This window comes from Saccopteryx leptura, chromosome X (genome assembly GCF_036850995.1).
Source record: "Saccopteryx leptura isolate mSacLep1 chromosome X, mSacLep1_pri_phased_curated, whole genome shotgun sequence".
NCBI classification, from domain to species: Eukaryota; Metazoa; Chordata; class Mammalia; order Chiroptera; family Emballonuridae; genus Saccopteryx; species Saccopteryx leptura.
Genome location: NC_089516.1, coordinates 63,269,712 through 63,294,070, shown reverse-complemented (window position 1 = coordinate 63,294,070; position 24,359 = coordinate 63,269,712). Strand labels below are relative to the sequence as shown.

General features: G+C 38.6%; 1 protein-coding gene across 2 annotated transcripts in view; it reads right to left on the bottom strand.

Annotated features, from left to right (window-relative positions):
* Nucleotides 1–12,789: 12,789 nt before the first annotated feature.
* Nucleotides 12,790–24,359, bottom strand: part of NEXMIF (neurite extension and migration factor) — a 40,319-nt gene continuing 28,749 nt past the window's right edge. The window contains exons 2-4 of one of the 2 annotated variants that reach the window (XM_066357279.1): nucleotides 20,717–20,842; nucleotides 14,975–19,346; nucleotides 12,790–14,373 (exon numbers count right to left, since the gene is read on the bottom strand). In XM_066357279.1, the coding sequence (XP_066213376.1) occupies nucleotides 14,280–14,373; nucleotides 14,975–19,346; nucleotides 20,717–20,795 (4,545 nt within the window). In that variant the 5' untranslated portion in view covers nucleotides 20,796–20,842 and the 3' untranslated portion in view covers nucleotides 12,790–14,279. The remainder of the gene's footprint in view (nucleotides 14,374–14,974; nucleotides 19,347–20,716; nucleotides 20,843–24,359) is intronic. The other variant, XM_066357281.1, reaches the window with a different exon arrangement.

Sequence of the window (24,359 nt, the reverse complement as noted above, 5' to 3'; positions counted from 1 at the left end):
GGTTGTGCTAATTTGCATTCCCACCAGCAGTAAATGAGGGTTCTTTTTTCTCCACAGCCTCTTCAACACTTGTTATTACCTGTCTTATGATAATAGCCAATCTAACAGGTGTGAGGTGGTATCTCATTGTAGTTTTGATTTGCATTTCTCAAATAGCTAGTGAAGATGAGGCCATTTGTATGTCTTTTTGGGAGAGATGTCTGTTCAGGTCCTCTCCCCATTTTTTAATTGGATTGTTTGCTTGTTTGTTTCTGAACTTTTTGAGTTTTTTAAAATATATTTTGTATATTAACTCTTTATCTGAGCTGTTGTTTGCAAATATCATCTCCCATTTAGTTGGCTTTCTATATGTTTTATTGACAGTTTCTTTTGCTGTGAGGAAGCTTTTAGTTTGATATAGTCCCATTCATTTATTTTTGTCTTTAGTTCCCTTGCCTTTGGGACCAAATTCATAAATTGTTCTCTACGGCCAAGGTCCATGAGCTTAGTACCTATGTTTTCTTCTATGTAATTTACTGTTTCAGGTCTTACATTTAGGTCTTTGATTCATGTTGAATTAATTTTTGTGCAGGAGAACAAACTAATCAAGTTTTATTCTTTTGCATGTGGCTTTCCAATTTCCTCAGCACTATTTATTGAAGCAGCTTTCTTTTCTCCAGTGTGTGTTTTTGGCTTCTTTGTTGAAGATGATTTGTCCATATATATGTGGTTTCATTTTGGGACTCTCAGTTCTGTTCTATTGGTCTGTCTGTCTGTTTTTCAGCAAATACCATGCTGTTTTGATTATCGTGACACTATAGTATAATTCGAAGTCAGGTAGTGTGATATCTCCAACTTCATTCTTTTTCCTCATGATTGCTTTAGCTATTCAGGGTTCTTTATGGTTTCATACAAACCTGATAATTTTTTGTTCTATTCTTTAAAAAATGACATTGGGATTTTGATGAGGATTGCATTAAATTTGTATTTTGCTTTGGGTAATATGGCCATTCTAACCATGTTGATCTTCTAATTCATGAACATATAATATTTTTCCAGTGTGTATTTTTCAATTTCTTTCTTTTCCTTAGTGAATCTAGTCAGTGGGTTTTCAATTTTATTGATCTTTTCAAATAACCAGCTCTTTATTGTATTTATTTTTAATATATTATTTGTTCTCTATTTTCTTTATTTCTGCTCTAATTTTTCACTATTTTCTTTCTTCTGCTGACTTTGGTCTTCTTTTTCTAATTCCGTAAGGTGTAATATTATGTTGTTTACCTGAGATCTCTCTTGTTTCTTGATATAAGCCTGTAATGAAATAAACTTTCCTCTTATTACTGTTTTCTCTGCATCCCAGAAAATTTGATACGTTGTACAGTCATTTTCATTTGCCTGTATATATCTTTTTATCTCTGCTTTTATTTCTTCTTTGATCCAGTCATATTTTAAAAGTATGTTGTTTAATCTTCATGTTTTTGTGAGTTTCTTTACATTCTTTTTAGAATTGAATTCTAATTTCAAAACCTTATGATTAGAAAATATGCTTTGTATAATTCTAATCTTCCTGAATTTGTTGATGGTAGTTTTGTGGCCCAACATATGGTCTGGGCCACATTGAGAATGTTCCATGCACAATGGAGAAGAATGTATAATTTGACGTTTTGGAACAGAATGTCCTATTAATGTCTATTATGTCCATTTCATCTAGAGCAGTGGTCCCCAAACTTTTTTGGGCCATGGACTGGTTTAATGTCAGAAAATATTTTCACAGACCAGCCTTTAGGATGGGATGGATAAATGTATCATATGACCAAGACAAGCATCAAGAGTGAGTCTTAAACAGATGTAACAGAGGGAATCTGGTTATTTTTTAAAAATAAACCATCATTCAGACTTAAATATAAATAAAACAGAAATTATGTAAGTTATTTATTCTTTCTCTGCAGACCAGTACCAAATAGCCCACAGACTGGTACTGGTCCATGGCCCAGGGATTGGGGACCACTGATCTAGAGTGTCATTTAAGGCCAATATTTCTTTTTTTATATAATTTTATTTTTAATGGGGCGACATCAATAAATCAGGATACATATATTCAAAGATAACAACTCCAGGTTATCTTGTCGTTCACTTATGTTGCATACCCATCACCCAAAGTCAGTTTGTCCTCTGTCACCTTCTATCTAGTTTTCTTTGTGCCCCTCCCCCTCCACATTTCCCTCTCCCTCTCCCCCCTCCCCCCATAACCACCACACTCTTATCAATGTCTCTTAGTTTCACTTTTATATCCCACCTACATATGGAATAAGTTTGATCCTTCTCTTTCGTTTTTCTATCTTTTGTTTTTATGTGGTTGTATTCCATACATCTTTCCTCTGTTGCTATCTTTTTTATCTCATGTGCTTCTGAGGTGGTTTTTTCAATGGTGGTTACCTTTAAGTAATGAAAAGGTTTCCTACCCTGTTCATTGTAGCGCACTATTTTGTGAGTACTTTTGCACTCCATCATCCTTTGCTACTGTTAATCTCCATCCTCTCCCCCCCTTTCTTTTTGTTGTTGTCACAGTTTAAATTTGGTTTTATTGTGTTCTTCTTGGAGCTTTTACTTGTGGCTTTGTTTTTTGTATCTGATTGGAGAACCCCCTTTAGTAATTCCTGGAGTGGGGTTTTTTGATGATAAATTCCCTCATCTTTTCTGTATTTGTGAATGTTTTTATTCCTCCTTCATATTTAAAGGATAGCTTTGATGGGTATAGTATTAGTGGCTGGAAGTTCCTCTCTTTCAGGACTTTAAATATTGGGGTCCACTCTCTTCTAGCTTATAGAGTTTCTGCTGAGAAATCTGATGATAATCTAATGGGCCTTCCTTTATATGTTGTATTCTTCTTTTCCCTGGCTGCCTTGAGAATTTTTTCTTTGCCATTGGTTTGTGCCAATTTCATTATGATATGCCTTGGAGTAGGTTTGTTGGGGTTAAGAAAACTCGGAGTTCTGTTTGCTTCTTGAATTTGAGGTTTTAGTTCTTTCCACAGGCTTGGGAAGTTCTCATCTATTATTTGTTTGAGTATGTTCTCCATTCCATTTTCTCTCTCTTCTCCCTCTGATATACCTATTATTCTTATGTTATTCTTTTTGATGGAGTCAGATAATTCTTGTAGGGCTATCTCATTTTTTTAAAATTTTTGAGTCTCTTTTTTCTTCTCTCTGTTGTGCCTCAAGTTGCTTGTCTTCTAGTTCACTAATCCTCTCTTCTATCTGGCCTGTTCTATTAGCTAAGCTTGTTACCTCATTTTTCAGCTCGTGAATTGAGTTTTTCATCTCTGTTTGATTTGTTTTTATAGTTTCAATTTCCTTGGAAATATATTCTTTGTGTTTGTTGAGTTGTTTTCTGAGCTCTCTAAATTGCCTTTCTGTGTTTTCTTGTATATCTTGGAGGATTTTTAGGATTTCTATCTTAAATTCTCTGTCATTTAGCTCCAAGGTTTCCAATATATTAAATTTTTTCTCCATAGATTTTTCCTCATCTAGTTGTGTTACCTCTCTTTCATTTGTATCCATGATACTCGATTTTCTCTTCCTTAATGGCATCTGAGGGTGGTTTTGTTGATAGTATTAATGAGATTTAATAAAGAATAAAAAGTTAAAAAAAAATAAATCGAAAAGAGTTGTTTTTTAAAAAATATATTAATAATGAAATAAAGAAAAATAAAATAAAATAAAAATTAAAAAAAAAAGGAAATTATTTCCCCCCCCTCCTTTTTTCCTCTCCTCTCCTCTCCCCTCTTTCTTGAGAAAATCTTGTGGTGAACTGTGAATTATATTGTACTAAATAGAACAAACAATGCCTGTAATGGAGGGCCTGAAGTGAGGAGAAGTAATAAAGGGGCAAAAAAAAAAAAAAAAAAAAAAAAGAAAAGAAAAGGGTGTATGGACCCACAAAAAGCAAATAAGAAAAAAATTGGGTCAAGAATAAAATGATTTCCTCTTAGGTGTTGGTTGACTAAGAGTTATGATGAGAGGAATAAGAGGGAAACAGGAAAATGGGGGGATAAGTTAAAAAATTACTATTGTATTAGTGGAACAAGAACTAGATAAAATGGAGAGCCAGGGATGGGAGCACTTCTAGTGTGTTAAAAAGGTGAAGTAAAAACCTCCCAAAATGCCACAAACATAAGTTTGAGTCCCAGATAAGATATTGTTCGTTATTGAGGATTGAATGAGCGGAGACGTAAAGGAGAAAGGAAGAAACTAATATAGAGGGAGAAAAGAAAGAGAGAGAGAGAGAAAAAAAGAGGGAACCACTAAAAGAAGAAAAAAGAAAAAAGAGGAGAGAGAGAGAGAGTTAAGGGTTTTGGAGTGCAACCCTCATAGAGAGAAAGGAATAGGAAAGAAAAGATAATGGGAGATGTAACACTTATGGGTAGTGTAGTTCAAGGAGAGGAAAGAGTAAGACTGGCAGAGAGTTAAATGACCAAATTGGAGGAGGAATAAAAAATATCAAGAATGAAGATAAGAGAAACAAATGAACAAATATAATAAAATGGGATAGGCTCTAAAGTCTGCGTATTATTCTTGATTTTGAGAGGTTATCTTCTTATTTTTTCTTTTCTCTCCCTCTTCCTGGTCGGTGACTCTGTACCTCAGGTTCTGCCCCTTTGGCACTCTCAGAGAGGTTTACAGTTGATAAGTCTCTATGGTGATGTCATGTATTGTGCTTCAGTCTCGTTGGCAGTTGAGGCTCATTAGCATTTATAGGCTCCGCCAGTGAGAGAGTCCGTGTTCCTGGAGCCTTTCTCCTAGTCTTTCCTTCCTCAATTAGTAGCCTGATAATCCAGCTATGGGGTTACTGCTGCCTCTGCCTGGATAGTAAGAGGCTCAAAGAGCTGGCAATTCCCCACTCTACTCCCACTCAGCACAGGGCTCTGGGTAAGGCTCAGTCAGTCAGAGCTGCTAGCATAATCAGGCGGGGCTTCCGCCCACTCAAAGACCTCTGGCTCTGCCACTCTGTGGGATAACACGGGCGCACACTGCTGAGGCACTTGGAGGAATCTCTTGCCCACTATCTGCGCACACAGACCAGGATATCAGGCCGGCTGCCTCTCACTCCGAGTGAAACCCTCGCCCGCATGGAAAAGTTGCAGCGTTGGAATTGGCTCTCGCTTCGTCCCCGGGCACGGCTTTTTCAGGGCGCTGGGGTGGCCCAAGATTCCACTTTTTGGCCCACACAAAGGCCCCTGACTCTGCCCCTCTGTGGGATAACACGGGCGGGCACTGCCGAGGCACTCGGAGGAATCTCTCGCTCACTATCTGCGTGCGCAGACCAGGATATCAGGCCAGCCGCCTCACCCTCTGAGTGAAACCCCCACCCGCACAGAAAAGTTGCAGCGTTGGAATTGGCTCTCGCTCCATCCCCATTCGTGGCTCCCTCAGGGCACTGGGGTGGTCCGGAGATTCCGCTTTTGGCCCACACAGAGGCCTCTGACTCTGCCCCTCTGTCGGGTAACACGGGCGCCCACTCCTGAGGTGCTGGGAGGAATCTCTTGCTCTCTCTCTGTGCTCGCCGACCAGGATATCAGGCCGGCCGCCTCACCCTCTGAGTGAAACCTCCGCCCACATGGAAAAGTTCCAGTGTTGGAATTGGCTCTTGCTCCCTCCCCTTGCGCAGCTTTCCCAGGGTGCTGGGGTGGCCCAGAGATTCTGCTTTTTGCCCACACAAAGGCCTCTGACTCTGTCTCTCTGTGGGACAACACGGGCGCACACTACCGGGGCTTTGGAAGGAATCTCTCACTCACTATCTGCGCGCGCTGACCTGGAGATTGGGGAAAATGGCTGCCCCGCTTGTCTTTCTTTGTCTGGGTTTGGCGTGAGTGTTAGCTTATATTGCCTGGGTTGCCACAGGAACAGTTTTTCCTCCGCTTGGATCTCTGTGCCACAGCCTGGTTCGGCCGTTTGTGCCGTGGCCTGGATCTATTCACCCCCTTTGCCCGCCTCAGTTTCTATATTCTCAGTTCCCAGTGAAAGACACCCTGTTTAGGTTAGTGAGGAAGGCGGAGCATTTCTTACTCCCTATTTCTTTCGGGGTTTGAATATATATTTAGCCAATTTTTTGCTCGACCATACCTTCGGGTGTATTGCGAAACATCTGGAGGCTCCAAGGATAGGTTTTTCTGTTTCTGGTTGAAGAGCTTGTTGAGTTTTGGGGGAGATTTATCAATATCGCTTCCTACCACGCCATTACTCTGATGTCATCTTGCTGTAATTTCTTTATTCATAATAAGTCAATGGAATGATAGTCTTGTTATACTGTTGTTTTTGTTGTTGTTTTTTGACAGAGACTCTGGGATACCGCAATATAAATTTGGTCTAAATTACATGGCTAGTAAGTGGTGGACTAGGCTCACTATCAACTCTTATTCCAAAGCAGCAGGAAGAGTTGAAGGTGAGGTATTGGTTACTAGGAGTGACATTTTGTGATATTAGTTTCTCCATTAAAATAGAGTTTTTTTTTTCTTTTCAGGCGCTTAAGGATAGTAAATCATTAGTTACTTAAACCAACAGTGCCCTGGCCGTTTGGCTCAGTGGTAGAGCATTGGCCTGGAATGCAGGAGTCCCGGGTTCGATTCCTGGTCAGGGCACACAGGAGAAGCGCCCATCTGCTTCTCCACCCCTCCCCCTCTCCTTCCTCTCTGTCTCTCTCTTCCCCTCCTGCAGCCAAGGCTCCATTGGAGCAAAGTTGGCCTGGGCACTGAGGATGGCTCTGTGGCCTCTGCCTCAGGTGCTAGAATGGCTCTGGTTGCAACAGAGCAATGCCCCAGATGGGCAGAGCATTACCCCTTGGTGGGCGTGCCAGGTTGATCCCGGTTGGGCGAATGCGGGAGTCTGTCTGACTGCTTCCCTGTTTCCAACTTCAGAAAAATACAAAAAATAAAAAATAAACCAACAGTGGGTGTTTTTTCTGTTTAAATTATTACACCGTACCTCTTTTTTTTTATCTGTGGGTTCATAGAGGGCAAGGCATGTGCTTTATATCTATTTTTAATTTTTTCTCAGCATCTAGCACAATACCTGACAGAGCTAAATATTTATTGAAGAATGGTTAATGTCAGTATTAATAGTTATTATATTTTTGAAGTGGTAGAGACAATATGGTTTATGCTGAAAATAACTAACTTGAGTTAGAGATAGGAACAGAGGCTTTGTCAGCTATTTTAAGGTTATTAGTTGTGAGATTCTTTACCTCAATGTGTCCTAATTTTTATAATGCAAAATAAGAAAGGTGCCTCTCTTGCAGGGATATTGTGAGAAATGATAATTCATGTAACATGCCTAGCACGTAGACAATAAATAAATGAGAATTATCTTGGGTCAGTAGAAAGACGTAGCGAGACTAAAAAAACTTCATTATATATGTGGGGAAGATGTTTCAGGGAATTCATGCCCCTAATGCAAAAATTTTTAATTTGTGAATTCTCTGAAATTCTATGAAAAATTATGGTCATGTTCATTTTCTGGGGTGAAGGCTAATTGATTTTATTAGATCCTTAAACTGATTGATATGTGGCCTGAAATTTTAATAACCATAACTCCAATTAATTTAGATGGAATACTGTATTAAAACAGTGTCATAATCACTCTTCTCCCAAATTAACTACATGGAAAGTTCAAATGCAACACAGATAAAAAAAAGTATCTTTGACAAAGGAGCTCACATCTTCTGATACTATCTCAACTTTAGTCAAAAGAGAGAGAGAGAATAAAATGAAACCACAGGGAAAAGAATGGGATCACTGATCTACTCCAACTTTGCCATTTGTTCAGTTCAAGAAGGATCTTTCCTTAAGGCTATGTTGACCTCTGGATTCTGCATGGAGTAAAGAACATATATTTGTAATCTCCATCACATAGAGAACTCACAAAAATTGGGAGAAATAAAGCTTCAGAACATTAGGGGTTTTTAAGAGGTGTGCTCCTCATTCTTTTTACCCCCAAAATTTACAATCATTTTCTGTGAATTGATAATAGTTTATTTATGTGGTTAGCCAGGGTTCCAGGCTCTCTCTGATGGGTGACTCCAGTTTTCCTGTTTTCATACACATATAGAATATTAAAATACTGAACAAAGTGAGAATAGAGTTTGGGAAAGTACTGATGAAAGAAAACAGGATCCATGGGTGAATAATAAGTAAAATGATGTAGGAATGGGAGGGAATTATGGAAAATCTGACATCTTTTGGGTATCAGGCAAATTAGCGTTTATTACTTTCAATAAACAACTTTGACACTTAGAGAGGACTGCATCTCTGCAGAATCCATTTATACCACAAAACATGGACACCATTTGTTTGTTCTAAGCTCTTTCAAGACTGGACACATTAGTAAATGATTTCTCAATTCATGGGCAGCAAAATTCCCTGCATAAAACTCCAGCCCAGTGCTTCTCAAACTTTAATATGCCTACAAATCAACTGGGAATTTTGTTAAATTACAGATTGTAATTCAGCAGAATCAGTGTAAGGTTTAGAATTCAGCATTCCTAACAAGTTCCCAGATGATGCTGATGCTGTTAGCCTTACTCAAATTGTTTCTCAAAGCATGGTGAGAACCTTCTATGGCAATTTGGCATTAATCAAAGGACTTGTCTTAAACAGAGTACCAAATTTTTGCAATTCTTTTCTTTTTCCCTATGTTTGTTTTAAATTGCAATTTTACATGTTAAATTAAATATGGTAGGAATTTTATTTTGCATATTTTTTCCCTGTAAAAATTCATTCTTATTTTGTTTTATGATAGTATCAGTCTGTGATAGATTTGAGGAAAATAAATGGTACCTCACCACAGGTAGTTTGAGAAACACTGCTCTAGATAATGAAGAACTTTTTATTTGGGACATAGAATTTAATTGGAAATGGTTTGATTTCTGTTACATATGATTCTAAAGCAGTATTTTAAACTTTTCTTTTTATTTATTCCATAAACAATAACAAAACTCAGCTAGGTAACATTATGACAGTTTCACCATACACTCAGTCACAAATATTCAAAACCTTTGCAACAAGAACAACAAAACCAGAGGTGTTACAAGAATAATTTACAAGAAAATCTATAAAACAGCAAGAAACTCACAAATGTTCATTTTCTTTTGCACAAGATCACTATACTCTTTCACAACATGTTTTGTGTTACAAAATTCCCAACAAAAGTGTATTTTTTTCTTTGTGTGGTTTTTAAAACCAGAAACTTTGAAGTAAATATCCTTTATTAGCACCTTGTGGTGCACAAAAGGAAAACTCTCACATACAGACACTTCACAGCACTTTTCTAAGAAAAATATACACTTACAAAATATGTTACAAATTGGCACACTTAAAAATATACAAGCTTTTGTAGGCGTCTTAAGACTGATCCTTAAGCTTTATACTTCAGTTGACTCTACAGATTATTTATAAAACTTAACTCTAAAAGAAAAAAGGCAAGTAATTTCCTAAGTTTTTAAAGTTGGAGTGTCATATATCAAACAGAAATTCGGGTTACATTCATAAAAAGGGCTTCTAACACTTTTATTTTAAATGTTCTTAAATATTTAAGGGGCTTAGGAGAGGAGAAAAATGGGGATACTCTTTTAAGCACCATAAATCAGTAACTTACTAAAGAGGTGCATTCAGTTTTATGGAAATTAAATTAAGGACTAGTACATTCAAAACTCTGTAGGCAGCAAACCCTAGTCAGTGCTACAGGTATCCCAGTAGAGCATGTTAAGCTTTCTCACTCCTCACTGAGAGTAAAAAATAAAAGGCCTCTTCCAGTTTTCATTCTAAGCCTGTGTGTGTGTGTGTGTGTGTGTGTGTGTGTGTGTGTGTGCGTACGCGTGCGTGCGCCCTTGCGCTGTAAAACTAGGTGTCTCTCAGATGCAAAATGATTTAAATATCTCCTTTCTTCTTTTTGAAGGGGATGTTTTTAATGAGTCAGAAACCAGTGAGCCTGTTAGATGGACATACATCTTTTCTAATGTTGGTATCTATTAACCCAGATACTGATTTTAAAAGCCTCATTCATACCTTCAACTTTGTATTAAGCCTCTTTTAAGTTGTTCTTAGTAATGATTCTGAAACCAAGAGCACATCTCAAGTATTATGTAGTTGTAATGGGGGTTCTGCTTCATGACTGTAGCTACTGCTTAATAATCTGAGTAAAAAAACAAAACAAAAATGAAAACACGTGCCTTAAAGGATAGACTGAGCACTGTCATCAAAATAATGCCATGTAAACAAAAACTCCTTAAATTAGATAATTTTTCAGTAATACAGAATAAAACAAACATTTCTAGTTCTAGCAGTAGTTAGGACTAGCTAGTACTCTATTCTCCTCTTCAGCGCAGCAACTTAGCTCTTTTCAATTCTTGGAACTGTTCTGAGAGCATCTGTAAATTGAAGGTGTGGCAGATCTGCATCAGACTGGTTCAACTTGGTAAGAGCAAGCCTGGTTAAGAAGTCCTTGGCTATGGTTTTTCTCCTTTAGGCAGTAAATACTTACTACAATTCACTGTAACAGAACTTAACTAAAACTGCAGAACCTCACATAACAGGACATAGGATGTTATCCAGAGTTTTTTACAGCTTGTGAAACATCCTTTATGCTTCTCTGTTATATACACACATATTTCCCTTCCCCTAGCACTCATACAAATACGTCTCAGCAAAGAAAAAGTTCAGAGAAGATGAAAGTTGTCACAAAAGCCCACCTAGCACCAAGGACTTCAGGGAGATGGCTAAATAACTGATGGTCAAGGTAGTACAGGAGTTTTGAAAACATTTAGGAAATGGTAAGGCCTGAACACATAATTGCACAGAGTAACAAGAAGTTAGAAGAGAAAGCCGGGAGGAAGCAGCATAGGAATGTGGTAGATGAGACACTAGAGAGGCCATTGGTTCAAGCCATTAACACAGCCCAAATATAATCCCAAAGTCTTTGAAGAACCTTGGTCAAGGCCACTGTTTTAACACCCTGCTCCACACAGTCCAGTACCTAATTAGGGCAGAAAGGGGATCAGGTCTATTCTCAGAGATTTTCAAGGAAAAGGAGTTTTCAACTTTGCTCTGTCATGTGACAATTGTGTGTGTGTGTGTGTGTGTGTGTGTGTGTGTGTGTGTATGAACATGTGTTTGAAATTAGATTTGAAAATGGCCAAAGCAATTAAAGGTAATTAAGAATGAGAAGGTTATTCTCTGAACTTCTGCAAGGAAATAGTCTGGCTAAGGTTCTTATACACTGACACTTTGGGAAGGTGGAATATGAGATTATAAAAGAAAAGAAATTCTAAGACCAAGGACTGAGATTAAGTAAGAACAACAAGTGAGAATACCATTCCCAGGAAAGTAAAAATTAAAGAGGATTTATTTGGGAAGGCATTAATAGGAAGCAGCTTCTCAGAGAGTAGAGGTTTATAGGTAGTGGCAATCAGGAATTTTAGACCAAGGAATATTTTATATATCTGACTTGAGAAATCAGTGTTAGAGCAAAACACTATTTTTATATCATTGGTCCTCACTCCACTAAGGCAGCTGGTTGAATAAGGGATCTTCAAAAAGTCAGGCCTACTATGTTGTCACAGGAAAAAAATTGTGAGAGGAGAGACAGGGTCAACAAAGCCCTAAAAACCAAAGAAGTCAGAACATTATGTACTGACAGGGATATTAAGAGAATAAGCATCTTTTGACTAGTCCTATTGCTCATTTCTCAAACTCAGTTTCTTATTACACATTAATACAAAGTGATTGGTTACAGGTTATTAATTGATATGTTAAAAACATAAAATGCACTTAGGCCAATAAAAAAAGGTACTTTGAAATGGCAATTCTTTTTGGAGTAAGGGATGAACCATTCCCTAAAATTGGCCCCTAATAAGCTCCAAAGGATAGTAAGGTGTGACAAAAAAATTGTTTGTTTCCAACAGTTTCAGGTTGTCTTTCTACTCACCCCACCCCTTTCCCCAAAGCTGAACTGATACTGAGAAAAACTGGACAATTACTTCTATATTATTTTTATAAAGCACATTGTATTCATGGAACATTTTATTCATTTCTTCTTTTAATTGCTAGCAGGTGACTTTGAAGTCTGAAGTCTTGGGGATCACAATATAGGCAGAGTTGGTGATTCCAAACCAAAATTCAGCTGCAAAATAGAAAAACAAACAAACAAACAAACAAACAAACAAAAACAAATACCAGCTCCTAGGAACCAGCCATAGAATTTAGTGCAAACAGCTAGCTATCAAAGAGGTGAAATAGAAGAAAGTGTTCCAATTTGATTATTTTCCCTTCTGGATGGCAGCTGTAGAGCAAGAGACATGTTGCATCTGGTGCCTTTTGAGTAAGTAATTTTCCAGGAGTCATCACACACAGAGCATCAAAGCCTAGAAACAGACCTGAAGCAGTTTAAAAAAATGCTCCTCGCCCACCCATCCCTACAGACGCACACAATCACACCATCAAGAACACAGGCTTGTTCATTTTATAGCCTAGTTATAAGAAATAGAGCAGATGAAAGGAATCATGAACTGGGAAGTGTGTATACTAATATATGTGACAGGCTTCCTTCCATTTCTCTCTGACTAATTTCAAATGTTTCTTCTCTGTTTGTGAATATATTTAGGTGGCAATAACTAGGTAGATTCATATTTTGCTTAAATCTTCTTTTTGAAACATCTTCCTGTTTTTTAAAATCCCCTTTTCCCCCACCCACTTATTCTCTACCCTCCCACTCACAGCTTATATATTCAAAAGTTAATAGGTTAGTAACAATATTAGTAAGAATAGTAATGTTAACAACAACAACAATCAACAACATTAATAATATTAATCCCCTATATCTGTATAGCACTTTACGATCTACAAAGCGCTTTCACATCCATCATCTCATCTGTGCCATAATGCATCAGTCATCAGACACAAAGGTCTTCAACTGTGCAAGGAAAATAGATCAAATGTTAGAAGGAAAGTGGTAAATCAAGGGGAAGAAAAAGCTAATAGTGAGGGATGTTGGAGCTATGAAATTTAAGAAGGGGGGATAGGACTGAATAAAAAATGTGATTTCAAAAATATGTATAAAAACTGAAATTTAAGTTTAGTGTGTGGCATCAAATACTAGTCATCCTCAGACTAAGTATATATGGCCCAAATTAGTAATTACCACAAACTACTCAGTTTAGCTGATATATATATATATATACATATATATATGTATATATATATATGTAAATGTATGTAACTCATAAGAGTTATACTGGGATGCATTAACATTTTCTTTAAGTGACATTGGCATTGCAAGATTAAACACTTAGAGAACAACTAAAGCTGTGATATGAGTGCACTTTTGACAAAACTGGAATAAAACATGTAGGAAACTACTCAAATAAAAGCAATCTATGTACTTCATTTATCATTAGTGTTGATTTTATAGCTATTTTATAATTTATCCCAGACTATTATAAAATATATAAAACTGAGATATAAAGTATCAGCAATATAACTTTGCACTTTAAATAATTTTCAGCTACAGATTTTGCTTTTAGAAAACAAACTTTAAAGCAGCTCTTTTGTTTCCTTGTAAAAGGTTCTGTAAATGTATATACCTGGGTCCCTGATGGACTTAGCCGTTGTGACTTCCAGACTTTTCCAACATTTTAACTGTTGGACAATGGAACAAACAAACCTTTATCATGCCATGTTTAATTCTTCATGTTTTCACACAGGACAACAGAGTTTAAAATTTTTAACTAATGTATGTATGCACATATATATTTAAAAATTCATTAATGATTTTTAAACTGTGGGGTGAATTTGTAAGATGAAGTAAGGAAATTTGGCACATCTCAAACAGCATCCTTTAAGTTTGGGTAAATTGTGTAGCATGACATATTTTTTTCCACTGTGATCTATAGGTGCTATCCACATAAGTGGGGGAGGGCGGTGGTTAATAGCAAGAACCACTGGAATGTTTCTAGTAAATCAACAGGGACAAGCTCCCCAAATACTCACAACCAAATGTTGATATAGAAGTAAAAATATATACAATAGAGTCACTTGTTTGTAGTTTGGCACAATGTTTTCCTTTTTTTCCCCTTGGGTAAATAGTGCATAAACTACTTGTGCAAGTTTGTGACTTTTAAAGTCTTTTACGTAGAATATCAGATTAAAGTTTGCTTCCAAAGACTTATTCTCACACTTTAAGTCTTTTCTTTAAGCACTTACATGTTAACATACATACCACAAGGCATATTTTGAAAGAAATAAAATACAAACATCAAATGTCTTTCTGGAAAATGCGAGCCTCTTCTTCAAATACAGGTAAAACCCAAAATGCTGTTTCTGCTTTTAGGAGATTGTAGTCGGAATCCCTGCAGAAAAACCAAACAATTTATGCCATCTTAGTTAGTTTTAGTGTATGCCCCACAAAGGGATCACAAAATCTAAATTTGTTTACATCATACTAGACATCGTATGATGCAGAAAAAGATACAAATAGCAGGGGGCCCTAGAAAGCACTGCTAATTACAGCAGGATGAGATTTTGTTTTCCAAATTATGTTCTTTTTACTTAAATAATCTTTGACTTTTGTCTGTATAACTTCTTAATTCTGTTGTTGAATTTTTCTTTCTGCAAAACCCTGCCCTTTCCCAAATCGCTGAAGAGCATATTTTAATTCTATTTTCTTGATAAATAAAAACTAATCTTGAATAGCAGAAAATGTAGCCTTGTCAGAGCTTATACCTAGCCAAGCCACAATCAAATTGTCCCAATCTTTTGGGTGGCTTAAAGGTATAAGGATTTTCATGCAGTGTTTTCTTTTCTTTTTAATCTGAAAAAGAAGGGAATTGGGCAGTTTCTTTCATGCAAACTTTTGCTTTCAAGAGGGGGGAAATGACGGACTGTGGACTTAGTAGGTAGGAGGAGGAAAGGTAAGGGTGCATCATCTCAGCCATTTTGGTGCAGTATTACCTCAGTTTTTCAAAAGAAGCTGTTCCAGCTTCATCCTTGTGGACCTGTTCTCGCTCCATATGCTTTCCCTTACACTTCTCATCTCTCAGGGTCTTGGAGCTGGATTTGTGACGATATAACTTTTTGTGTGTTGGTCCGTTAGTGCCTAAAGTGCTCAGGTTATTATACTTTTTATCAAGAAAGGCAGAGCGAGAGTCCTCATTATAACCAGGCATGTTTGCATGACCAGGATCACCTATTGCTGCTTTCCCATTGCTTTTACTTACACCCTTGATGGACCTGTGATTCTTAGTGGCTCCTGGTGACCCACTGTTGACTTTTTTCTTAGATTCCTGTGGTGTTCCAGCCAATATTTTGAGGGTTTTTAATTTTAGACTATTAGACTCAGGGGAATAGAATATGTTGGGGTCCCCACGGTGCTGCACGGGTTCCCAAAGGGGCTCCATGGAAGCCATCATGAATCTCTGCACATCTGCCATACCAGAGGCAATGTTGGACAAGATATAAGAAGGCTCCTGAAATTCCCGCTGATCATCATCTAGGAGGCTGTTGGTGTTGGTACCCATGGTCATGTCGCTCCAGCCTTGGCTGCTGTCTTTCCCCAAAGCCCAATCTCCAGAAAGCCCCCTCTGACTTGCCATCTTCATAGAGGCCCCAGGACCACCATATTGAATACATTCGGTCAGTGTCTTCCCTGTGGAGGATATGCTGTTGATTTGACTTCCCCCACGGCTGATGCCAATTTGCACTTTCTCTCCATTGATTGCAGCCATGTATTTCCCTTTCTTTGTTGACTTGGGGACCTGGCGGAAGGTTTTTCCAGTTGGCTTTTCAATCCCTTTGTTGGTAACTTTGGAAGATTTTTTCCTGGTGTTTTTCTGAGAAGAACTTTGGTTCATAGCCCCACTCTTGTTGGGGGAACTTTTCTTTCTTGATTTCGACATTTTGTTGTTGGTATTCATTTGACCAGATGGATCATTATATGATAAGCAAGGGTTTTTTTGGTGTAGGCTGACAGAATCCTCATCATTGAACATATGGAACTGAAACTGATGGTTATTTAAAGAAAATCCATCTTCCACTTGGACTTGCTGTGAAAGGGCACTGCAGTCCCATTTGATCTTTTCCATATTGCCCAGTGGTCCTGGGACACCCTCTTGGAACCCCTTCAGTGTTCCTAGAGTCTTCATACTCTCACATCTGGTAATTTGAGGGGAAATACTGGGGGTGTCAGGTGGGGACATCTCTGAGAGGGAAGAGTGGCGGAATTTGTCAGGAGTAAAGTTGGAAATATCCAGGAGGTCAGTGGATTCCTTTAGTGGTGTTATTTCATCAATGCTCTGCTGGATCACCAGCTTAGGGCTGCAATGGGCCAGGAAGTCATCAGTGATATCATCATCACCATCCTTTTCACAAGATTTCAAGCTTAAGGAGCAATAATTGCTTGAATTGACAGAGAGTGGGGTAATGGAATCAAAGCTAAAGAGTCGACCATTATCCATATTGACTGGGCCTTGCTGGAAAGGAAAGCAGATATCTCCATTATTAAAGTGACATAATTGATAAGAGTCATCAGATGGAAGATGGGTGTCTTGCACAGAGGCATATGGGACCTTGTTGCAACTACTGCCACTGCTATTGAGGCAAATTGGATTGTATGTCGCAGCTGTGAGGTTATTTTCCATGGACACTACCCGGGAGACTCCAAATCCACTGGATTGGGTTTCAGCTGTCTCCCTTGAGACTTCAGATATGAATTCTTGGGTACCAGAAGTAGGCTTGTTGGGCCACACATCTGCATAGTTGCTTGATTCCATTTTGAAGTTTTGGGATGACTGCTGCAGCTCAGACTCAGAGGGTGAGGAAAGCACACAGTCCTGGGCAGGCTGGAGAGGTACAAATGATTTTTCTGTCTGAGTGAGGCTGTCTTCATTTTGCTCTGGAGGATGGTGAGTAAAGTATGAGACACCAGTATTATTTGACAAGTCAGAAGAATCTAACAGTGTCTGCAGATACCCTCCAGGGATAACAGGTATATTGGTGGCAACATTAGCAGATGATAGAGGCATTTCAGAAGAGCAGGTTGTTGGTAGGAAGGTAGAATTGTTAGCAACCTTTGCCTCATGAAATTCAGATAGATGGGAACTGTTTGAGGTCCCAGGGATACCTTCACTGTTTAAATCAGCCTTGGATGATCTGTCTTCCAAAAGAAGGCTCATTTGAACAACTGGCTTGCTTTCTTGCCCAGCTTTCATTTTCTTAGATTTTAATCTGGCTTCACTTTTAAATTTGATTTTGTTCAGTACTTTCCTCTCTGGCCCCTTAAATTCTGCATCTTGGGCTTTGAATTTCACTGAATCGGATCCTGTGATGTCATTTAAATGTGATCCATTTGCACAGCTAGGAGCAACCAGAGGGGCTGGTTTCAGTGTACCTTTCAGGCTTCCATCTTCTTTAAGACTATTAGCTTGTCTCTGATCATTGCAGAATGAAACTTGCTTACCATTTGCTGAAGTTTCCATGGATGGGATTCTTTGAATCCTGTGCCTGTTGCCAAGTTTAGATTTTCGTTTGCGAGCAGGTGGCAGGAATGACCCCTCAAAGCTACCTGATTCAAAGCTTTGCTTTGCACATAAGTGTATCTTGTTGGAGTCTGTGCTGCTGTTTCTTTGCTTCCTCTTCTTCTGCCAGAAGTCCTTCAAGGGCGCCAGCTTGGCATATTTGTTTAGCTGGAGCTCACTCAAATTCACTGTTGTCTCACTAGCATCCACCCTACCCAACTTCACCAGCATGTTCTTCTCACCTTTAAAGCGATTGATGATAATGTATTTTATAATAACAGGGGGCTCTTTACGGGTTACTTTTCTTCTTTTTTTGGGACACCATTCATCATCATCTTCCTCTTTGGAACCAACTGGAAGCCATTCTTTCCTCTCATTTACTTTTTCACCCTCTAATGAATCAACATCATATAGATAATCTTCACTGTACCTGACTTTTCTCTTTGCTCGCAGCCCATAGTTCTGCTGGGAGGACGAGCTGCCAGAATTATTGTCCCGAGCCATATAGCGGCTACAATCTTTGATCTCCTTCATAGCATCATAAGAGGCCTCAATGAAGGAACTGTCATCACTGAAATTCCCTGATGCCTCCAAGGAATTGGCAAGATGGCCCTGTTTTGGACTCTTAAATTGCCCTCCCTCAGTCCCACTGCATGGTTTATTTAAGGCAGACTTTTCTCCATTATCCTTTCCATCTTTTTTCTCTATACCTTTGTCTTCCTGTCCTTCTTCTTTGCCTTTTTTCTTGTCCAGATTTTTATCTTCTTCCCCCCAGATGATACTCACGTCAGGGACCTTGAATTGGGAAAGATCGTTACTCTGCTTCAGGGCCCCACTCTTAGACTCCCGTTTGGGGCAGGTAGTAAAGACACTAGGGAAAAAGTTGAATTGGGCATCCTCCTGCATCAGAAGGGTGGTCTTGTCTCGAACGTTGTCTTGGAAGGACTCATATCGAATTTTCAGGGAGCAGACATCACTACCCAATGTTGACTCATCATCATCAAACATGTAGTTATCCACATCCTCTTCAGAGAATAGGTTGACAGACAGCTCATTCTTGGAACAGAGGTCAAGCAGTTCAATCTTACTCTCACTAATGAAAGTCTCAAAGTAACCCCAGTCCTGACTGGAATTTGCCAGCAAAGCCTCTTCTGTGTTGCACTTATCTAACAGTAATGCCTCATAATAGCTTTTCTGAGCTGGATCCTCCAAGTCAATGTCAGGTTTCTCAGCATCTCGTCTATCTCCTGCCCTTGATTTGTGTAGGGGGAAGCCAAGGAGCTGATCCGAGAGCAGCTGCTCTCCATATTTTATGTTTTCTCCAGCATTAATACACTGAATCCCTATATCAGAGACTGCACAGGTGTCATATTCCCTATTTAGATCACCGACTTTTAGACTGATCCCTGGCTCAGGATCTACTGCATCCTTGGATTCCATGAAGCAGCCCAAGCAAGTTCGGCTTGGTTGCATGAGGCAGTCCCCATTCAGAGCTGACATGCCTGAAGGCTCCATAATGGCGAATGAAGCTTTCTCACACTCATTGGGCAGTGACCATGTGTTCAGCCCTTTTCCAACACCAGATGTAAGGGAGATGGCATTCACAGAAGCACTATTAGCAGCATGCGCAGGTGCTTCAGTCAGGCCCAAAGGAGAGGGAGGGTTCTGTATACAGGGCTTCTTGGAGGGCAGAGGCAAGAGACCTCTGGGATACATCAGGGTTTCTTTCTGAACCACTGGTATAGGCTGGATAGATGCAGCAGCCTCTAGAGCTGCAAATGACTTAATTGGCATATCCTGGTTCTCTGAGTCTAGAGAAAAAAGGAAAAAAAATGATAGGAATAAAGTTAAAGGCCTTAGACCAGACTCATTAACTCTCTTTTGCTTGGTCAGTTTCTGGTACTTGATCTTATTATATAACCTAGGCCTCAGTTTCTCTACCTTAAGAACAAGAAATTACAAAGTTCAAGAACAACTCTGATTTTATATTGAATATTCATGTGAGTAAAAAAGTATTATTTTTTGCCCTGGCTGGTTGACTCAGCAGTAGAGCGTCAGCTCGGCGTGTGGAAGTCTGGAGTACAATTCCCAGTCAGGGCACACAGGAGAAGCGCCCATCTGCTTTCTCCACCCTTCCACCTCTCCTTCCTCTCTATCTCTCTCTTCCCTTCCCACAGCCAAGGCTCCATTGGAGCAAAGTTGGTCCAGGTGCCGAGGATGGCTCTGTGGCCTCTGCCTCAGGCACTAAAATGGCTCCGGCCACAACAGAGCAATGCCTCAGATGGGTAGAGCATCACCCCCTGGTGGGCATGCTGGGTGGATCCCAGTTGGGTGCATGCGGGAGTCTGACTGCCTCGCTGCTTCTAACTTTGGAAAAATACAAAACAAAACAAAAAACTTTATTTCTTTAGGTTCACCTTTTTCTTCAGACAGAGACTTTCCCCAGAAATTAAGAAATATTGAATTGATTGCTTGATCAATTGGAAAGTCAAGGCTTTCAGAATAAGAAAATACTCAGATGGGATATTCATGGTTCTGAGCTGTGAGGCTGTCTTATTATTGAGACCTCTGTTCTGGAAGCTCATTCCAAATATACATGTTTCAAGTCTCACATCAGAGTTTATTTCTAATTCACTAGGAATTTTGAGAAATTTAAGTAATCATCTGACAGAGATGATTTGGGAGAGGAAAGGGATTGGGTTAGATATGTCTTAGAGACCCTTCTAGTTCAGATAGAGATTTGGTGGAATAAAGTTTAGGACAGGGGTCCCCAAACTTTTTACACGGGGGCCAGTTCACTGTCCCTCAGACCGTTGGAGGGCCAGACTATAAAAAAAAACCTATGAACAAATCCCTATGCACACTGCACATATCTTATTTTAAAGTAAAAAAACAAAATGGGAACAAATACAATATTTAAAATAAAGAACAAGTAAATTTAAATCAACAAACTGACCAGTATTTCAATGGGAACTATGCTCCTCTCACTGACCACCAATGAAAAAGGTGCCCCTTCCGGAAGTGTGGTGGGGGCCGGATAAATGGCCTCAGGGGGCCGCATGCGGCCCGTGGGCCGTAGTTTGGGGACTTAACCTGCCCAGACATGGTGGATACTAAAAATCCATAATAACACCAAAGACTACTGTGAGAGATATTATATACTATAATTAAATTCCCTTACCATTTTCTTTGACCCCATTAATCAGAGTGTTTTCTCCATTGGCTGAGGCAATAAGAGCCTTATCTTGTTGGTTATCCATGAATGTAACCTCTTACAGTTTCATTCCAAGTCCAAATGCTGTCCAACCTGCACATTTCAAATATATATCAGTCATTAAACTTGTTTTTCCTCTGTTTTAAGGTTATTTCAGCTAGAGAGGTCTTATAAAACTTGCTGGAATTTACCTGTTTCCAGAGTGGCTTCATTATTGCTATTGTATTGTTTCATAGTTTACATGTACCATTTAAGTCAATTTAGAAACTTACACTTCATTCATACATCTTAGATCCCTCTATCCCTCTGAGGAAGCAGGCAAACTTGTACTTTCTTCTAGATAGTAGCACATTTAACTTAATCACAACTGTCCAATTAAGAAGGATGCCCCCTGGCTGGTTTTGTTCAGTGGATAGAGTGTAGGACCCGTGTGTGGATACCCCTGGTTTGATCCCCAGTCAGGACACACAGTAGAAGCGACCATCTTCTTCTTTCACCCTTCTTTCCGTCTTCCCCTTTGCTGTCTGTTCCCCTCCCACAGTCAGTGGCTTGACTGGCTTGAGCAAGCATTGGCCCTGGGCACTGATAGCTCAGTTGATTTGAACATAGGCCTCATATGGGGGTTTCTGAGTGGATCCCAGTTGGGACACATGTGGGAGTCTGTGTCCCCCCTTCTCAATTAAAAAAAAAGGGAAGGTTGCAAAATGGAGTCCAGGGTAACCTGGGATTAAGAGGTGTGTTCTTATGCGGAGATTGGCTTTAATTCTTCTTGCTTCATTCCTATTTCAGACGATTTGAAGCTCTTCACATACAAGTCAATTCATACACACACACACACACACACACACACAAACACACACATTTACATCACACTCAGATATTCTCTCTGTGTACCTTAAAATTTGACTGCTAAGAATAAAAGGGGTATAGAATTCTTTCTTTGGTTTCTTGACTTACGAAGTTGAAAAGTATCATGGTGGTCACAGGTATCCTTCCAAGTCTACAGCAAGATTTTAAGATGTGACTACAAAGAATATCTAAAATTTATAAAAAATTCCCAACATCATCTTCTATTTTAGGGTATAGAACACATATCTATAGTCCCTTATCTTCTGCTCACCAACCTGGGTGGTAGATATATGCAAAATGATAGCACTCAAGGCTACTTTACATGAGGTGTCTACTGTGTGCCACTACAACATCTATAAATCTCTATTGTTTTCAATCTTCTTTTCTTAGACCTTCTCCTCAGGCAAGTATACTATTCTGTATTTAAAAAACAAGCAGACTAGTTATGGCCAATCAGCTATTACAAGAACCTCAATTGTATACTCATTTATCCTAATATATGCATATAGCATAAAAGGTAGGCCCAGCATTGACAGAACAAAAAGCAGTAAGCAAAGACTATTTTATATGGTTCAATCAATATGATATTTTACCTATCTAGGCCTATTTTCTTATCTGTAAAATGAGAAGCCTTTATAAGGCAATCATCAGTTTTAAAAAATGTTAGGTGATTCTGGGTTTCTCCTAACATTCATATATACCAGAATTGCCAAAATTTTTTCTCATTTATACAAGATCTGACTTAAGTAGCCAATAAACCACAGCTACCCGGGAAAAGAGAAAAAGATGCTTAGTTGCTGTATTTATGCAGAAAGAAAAGCTGGAGACTTCTAAAGAGTATAAAGGAATGCTAGTAATGTTAAAGTCCCCATCCCTTGGCAAAGAGGGCACATTTGTGGTGGAACTGAATGAACAGATTAGATGGCTGAGCCACTGCTTTTCAGAGGATCCTATGGGTCTGACAGAGTCATACTGCCATTAATGGATTGCTCCATGTATCTTTTTTTTTAAGAAACTCAATAGAACTTCAGGTATAATTTTATCCTTCTTTAACCCCTCCACTAATTCCATCTTTGCAGGGATTTAATAAGGGGGAAATTATTATTTTTAGATTTCAATAATTTATTGTCTTCTTGTCTATTATGCTTAAGGTTAACTATAAGAAAGTCTGTTTTTATTACTAGGAAGACCAAGGCAAAGCAAAAGAAAAAAAAAATAACATAGTGGCAGATCTATGAAAGGAACCCGAGTATCCTCACCAAAAGACTAGGAATTTTTTTCTTAAAACACAAAATGCTTTTCTATAATTCTTAGTATTTCTAACCTCTGACCCCCCAAAGGGTGTAGAAATATCAATTTCTATGTATTACTAATCTGCACTTCCACCCCCTTTTAGTTAATGAAATCACCAACAGCCGCCAGAGGCAAATATTATTAATAAAAATTAATGTGCCAAAAAATATATAGAAGCAATACATTTAACTATCAAGAATTTTCCAATCTTATCAAACAAGGTAAGAACACAACGTCAGGGAACATGTTAGTGCTGTTGTAACTTTACTTTGGGATGTTATTTCCAGAAGAACATAAATTTCCTTTAATAGAAAATCTGACCAAGCACCCAGGATTTATGGCTCTGAAGTAAAGGGAATCTTACAGGGTCGATAACAGGGATATACACTTAGGCAAGAGATAAAGAAGAGGTGCAAAGGGGTATGGGAGCTTGAGTTGGAAAGAGATATAAAAGGGAATGAATATGCCCACTAGGTGGTAGGCTGGATATGGTTACAGCAGCTTTGTCATTTTGCATTTATTATCACCTTGTATGATTGCTTCTATTAAGTTCCCATATTTCTTTCAAAGGGAAAACTTAGTATTAAAGATTTTAACTTAATTATGATCAATTACTTAGGCCTTTGTTCTATAAAATTAGAAGGCTAAACCATAAGCAGACAATCCTTCAGTTCTTTCTTATGACTCTTCAAATATCAGCTCTAAACAGAACAACCTAAAGGTATATATTTTGCCACATTTTCATTTATTTATACTTTAGCTGTTTATGAAAAAGACTTGAGAGGGATTATAATTTTCTATAGCTATAACACAAAAACAGCTCTGGGATTGCTTTAGCTTTTCCTCACTGGTCAGCATTTTAGGACACCTTTCATGGGGCTTTAAAAATCTATTTTTAGCTAAAATTTATTAACACTTTTTGAATAATGTAGAACAAATTGCTTTGCTGAGCATGATATCCTGCAGTGTAATGGCATTGAAATAACATTAACATGGAGAATGAACCAAGGTATTTTGAACCAAGAGAATGCTCAGTTAAACCAGAAAAGCAACCTCTCCTACCTGTCCCCCCCCCTTGGGTGGGCCTGAGGAGGGCTCATAGCTGCTGTCCCAGTAGGGTGCTATGCTCTTTCTCAAGTAACTTTAAGCATCAGGTCTCAGAGTCTAGATGACCCACACCAACATTTGTGTTGGGAGTTGTCCTTGGTCTTTTCCAATTGGAAAAAAAAAGCAAGGCATAAAAGTAAATCATGTTTCTGCCTATAGACCTGCGACAACATAGCCTTTGAAATTTGAATAATGCTGATCTCTGGAAAACCACTTTAAATTAATTCAACAATTGAGTCATACTTGTGATCATGTTAGTACCAGTAGAAAAGACAGATGAATGAGCTATATCCATGTTCTCAAAGTGCTCAGAGTATATTGGGAAAAACAAGTCGTAGACAGATTCTAACTAATATATAAT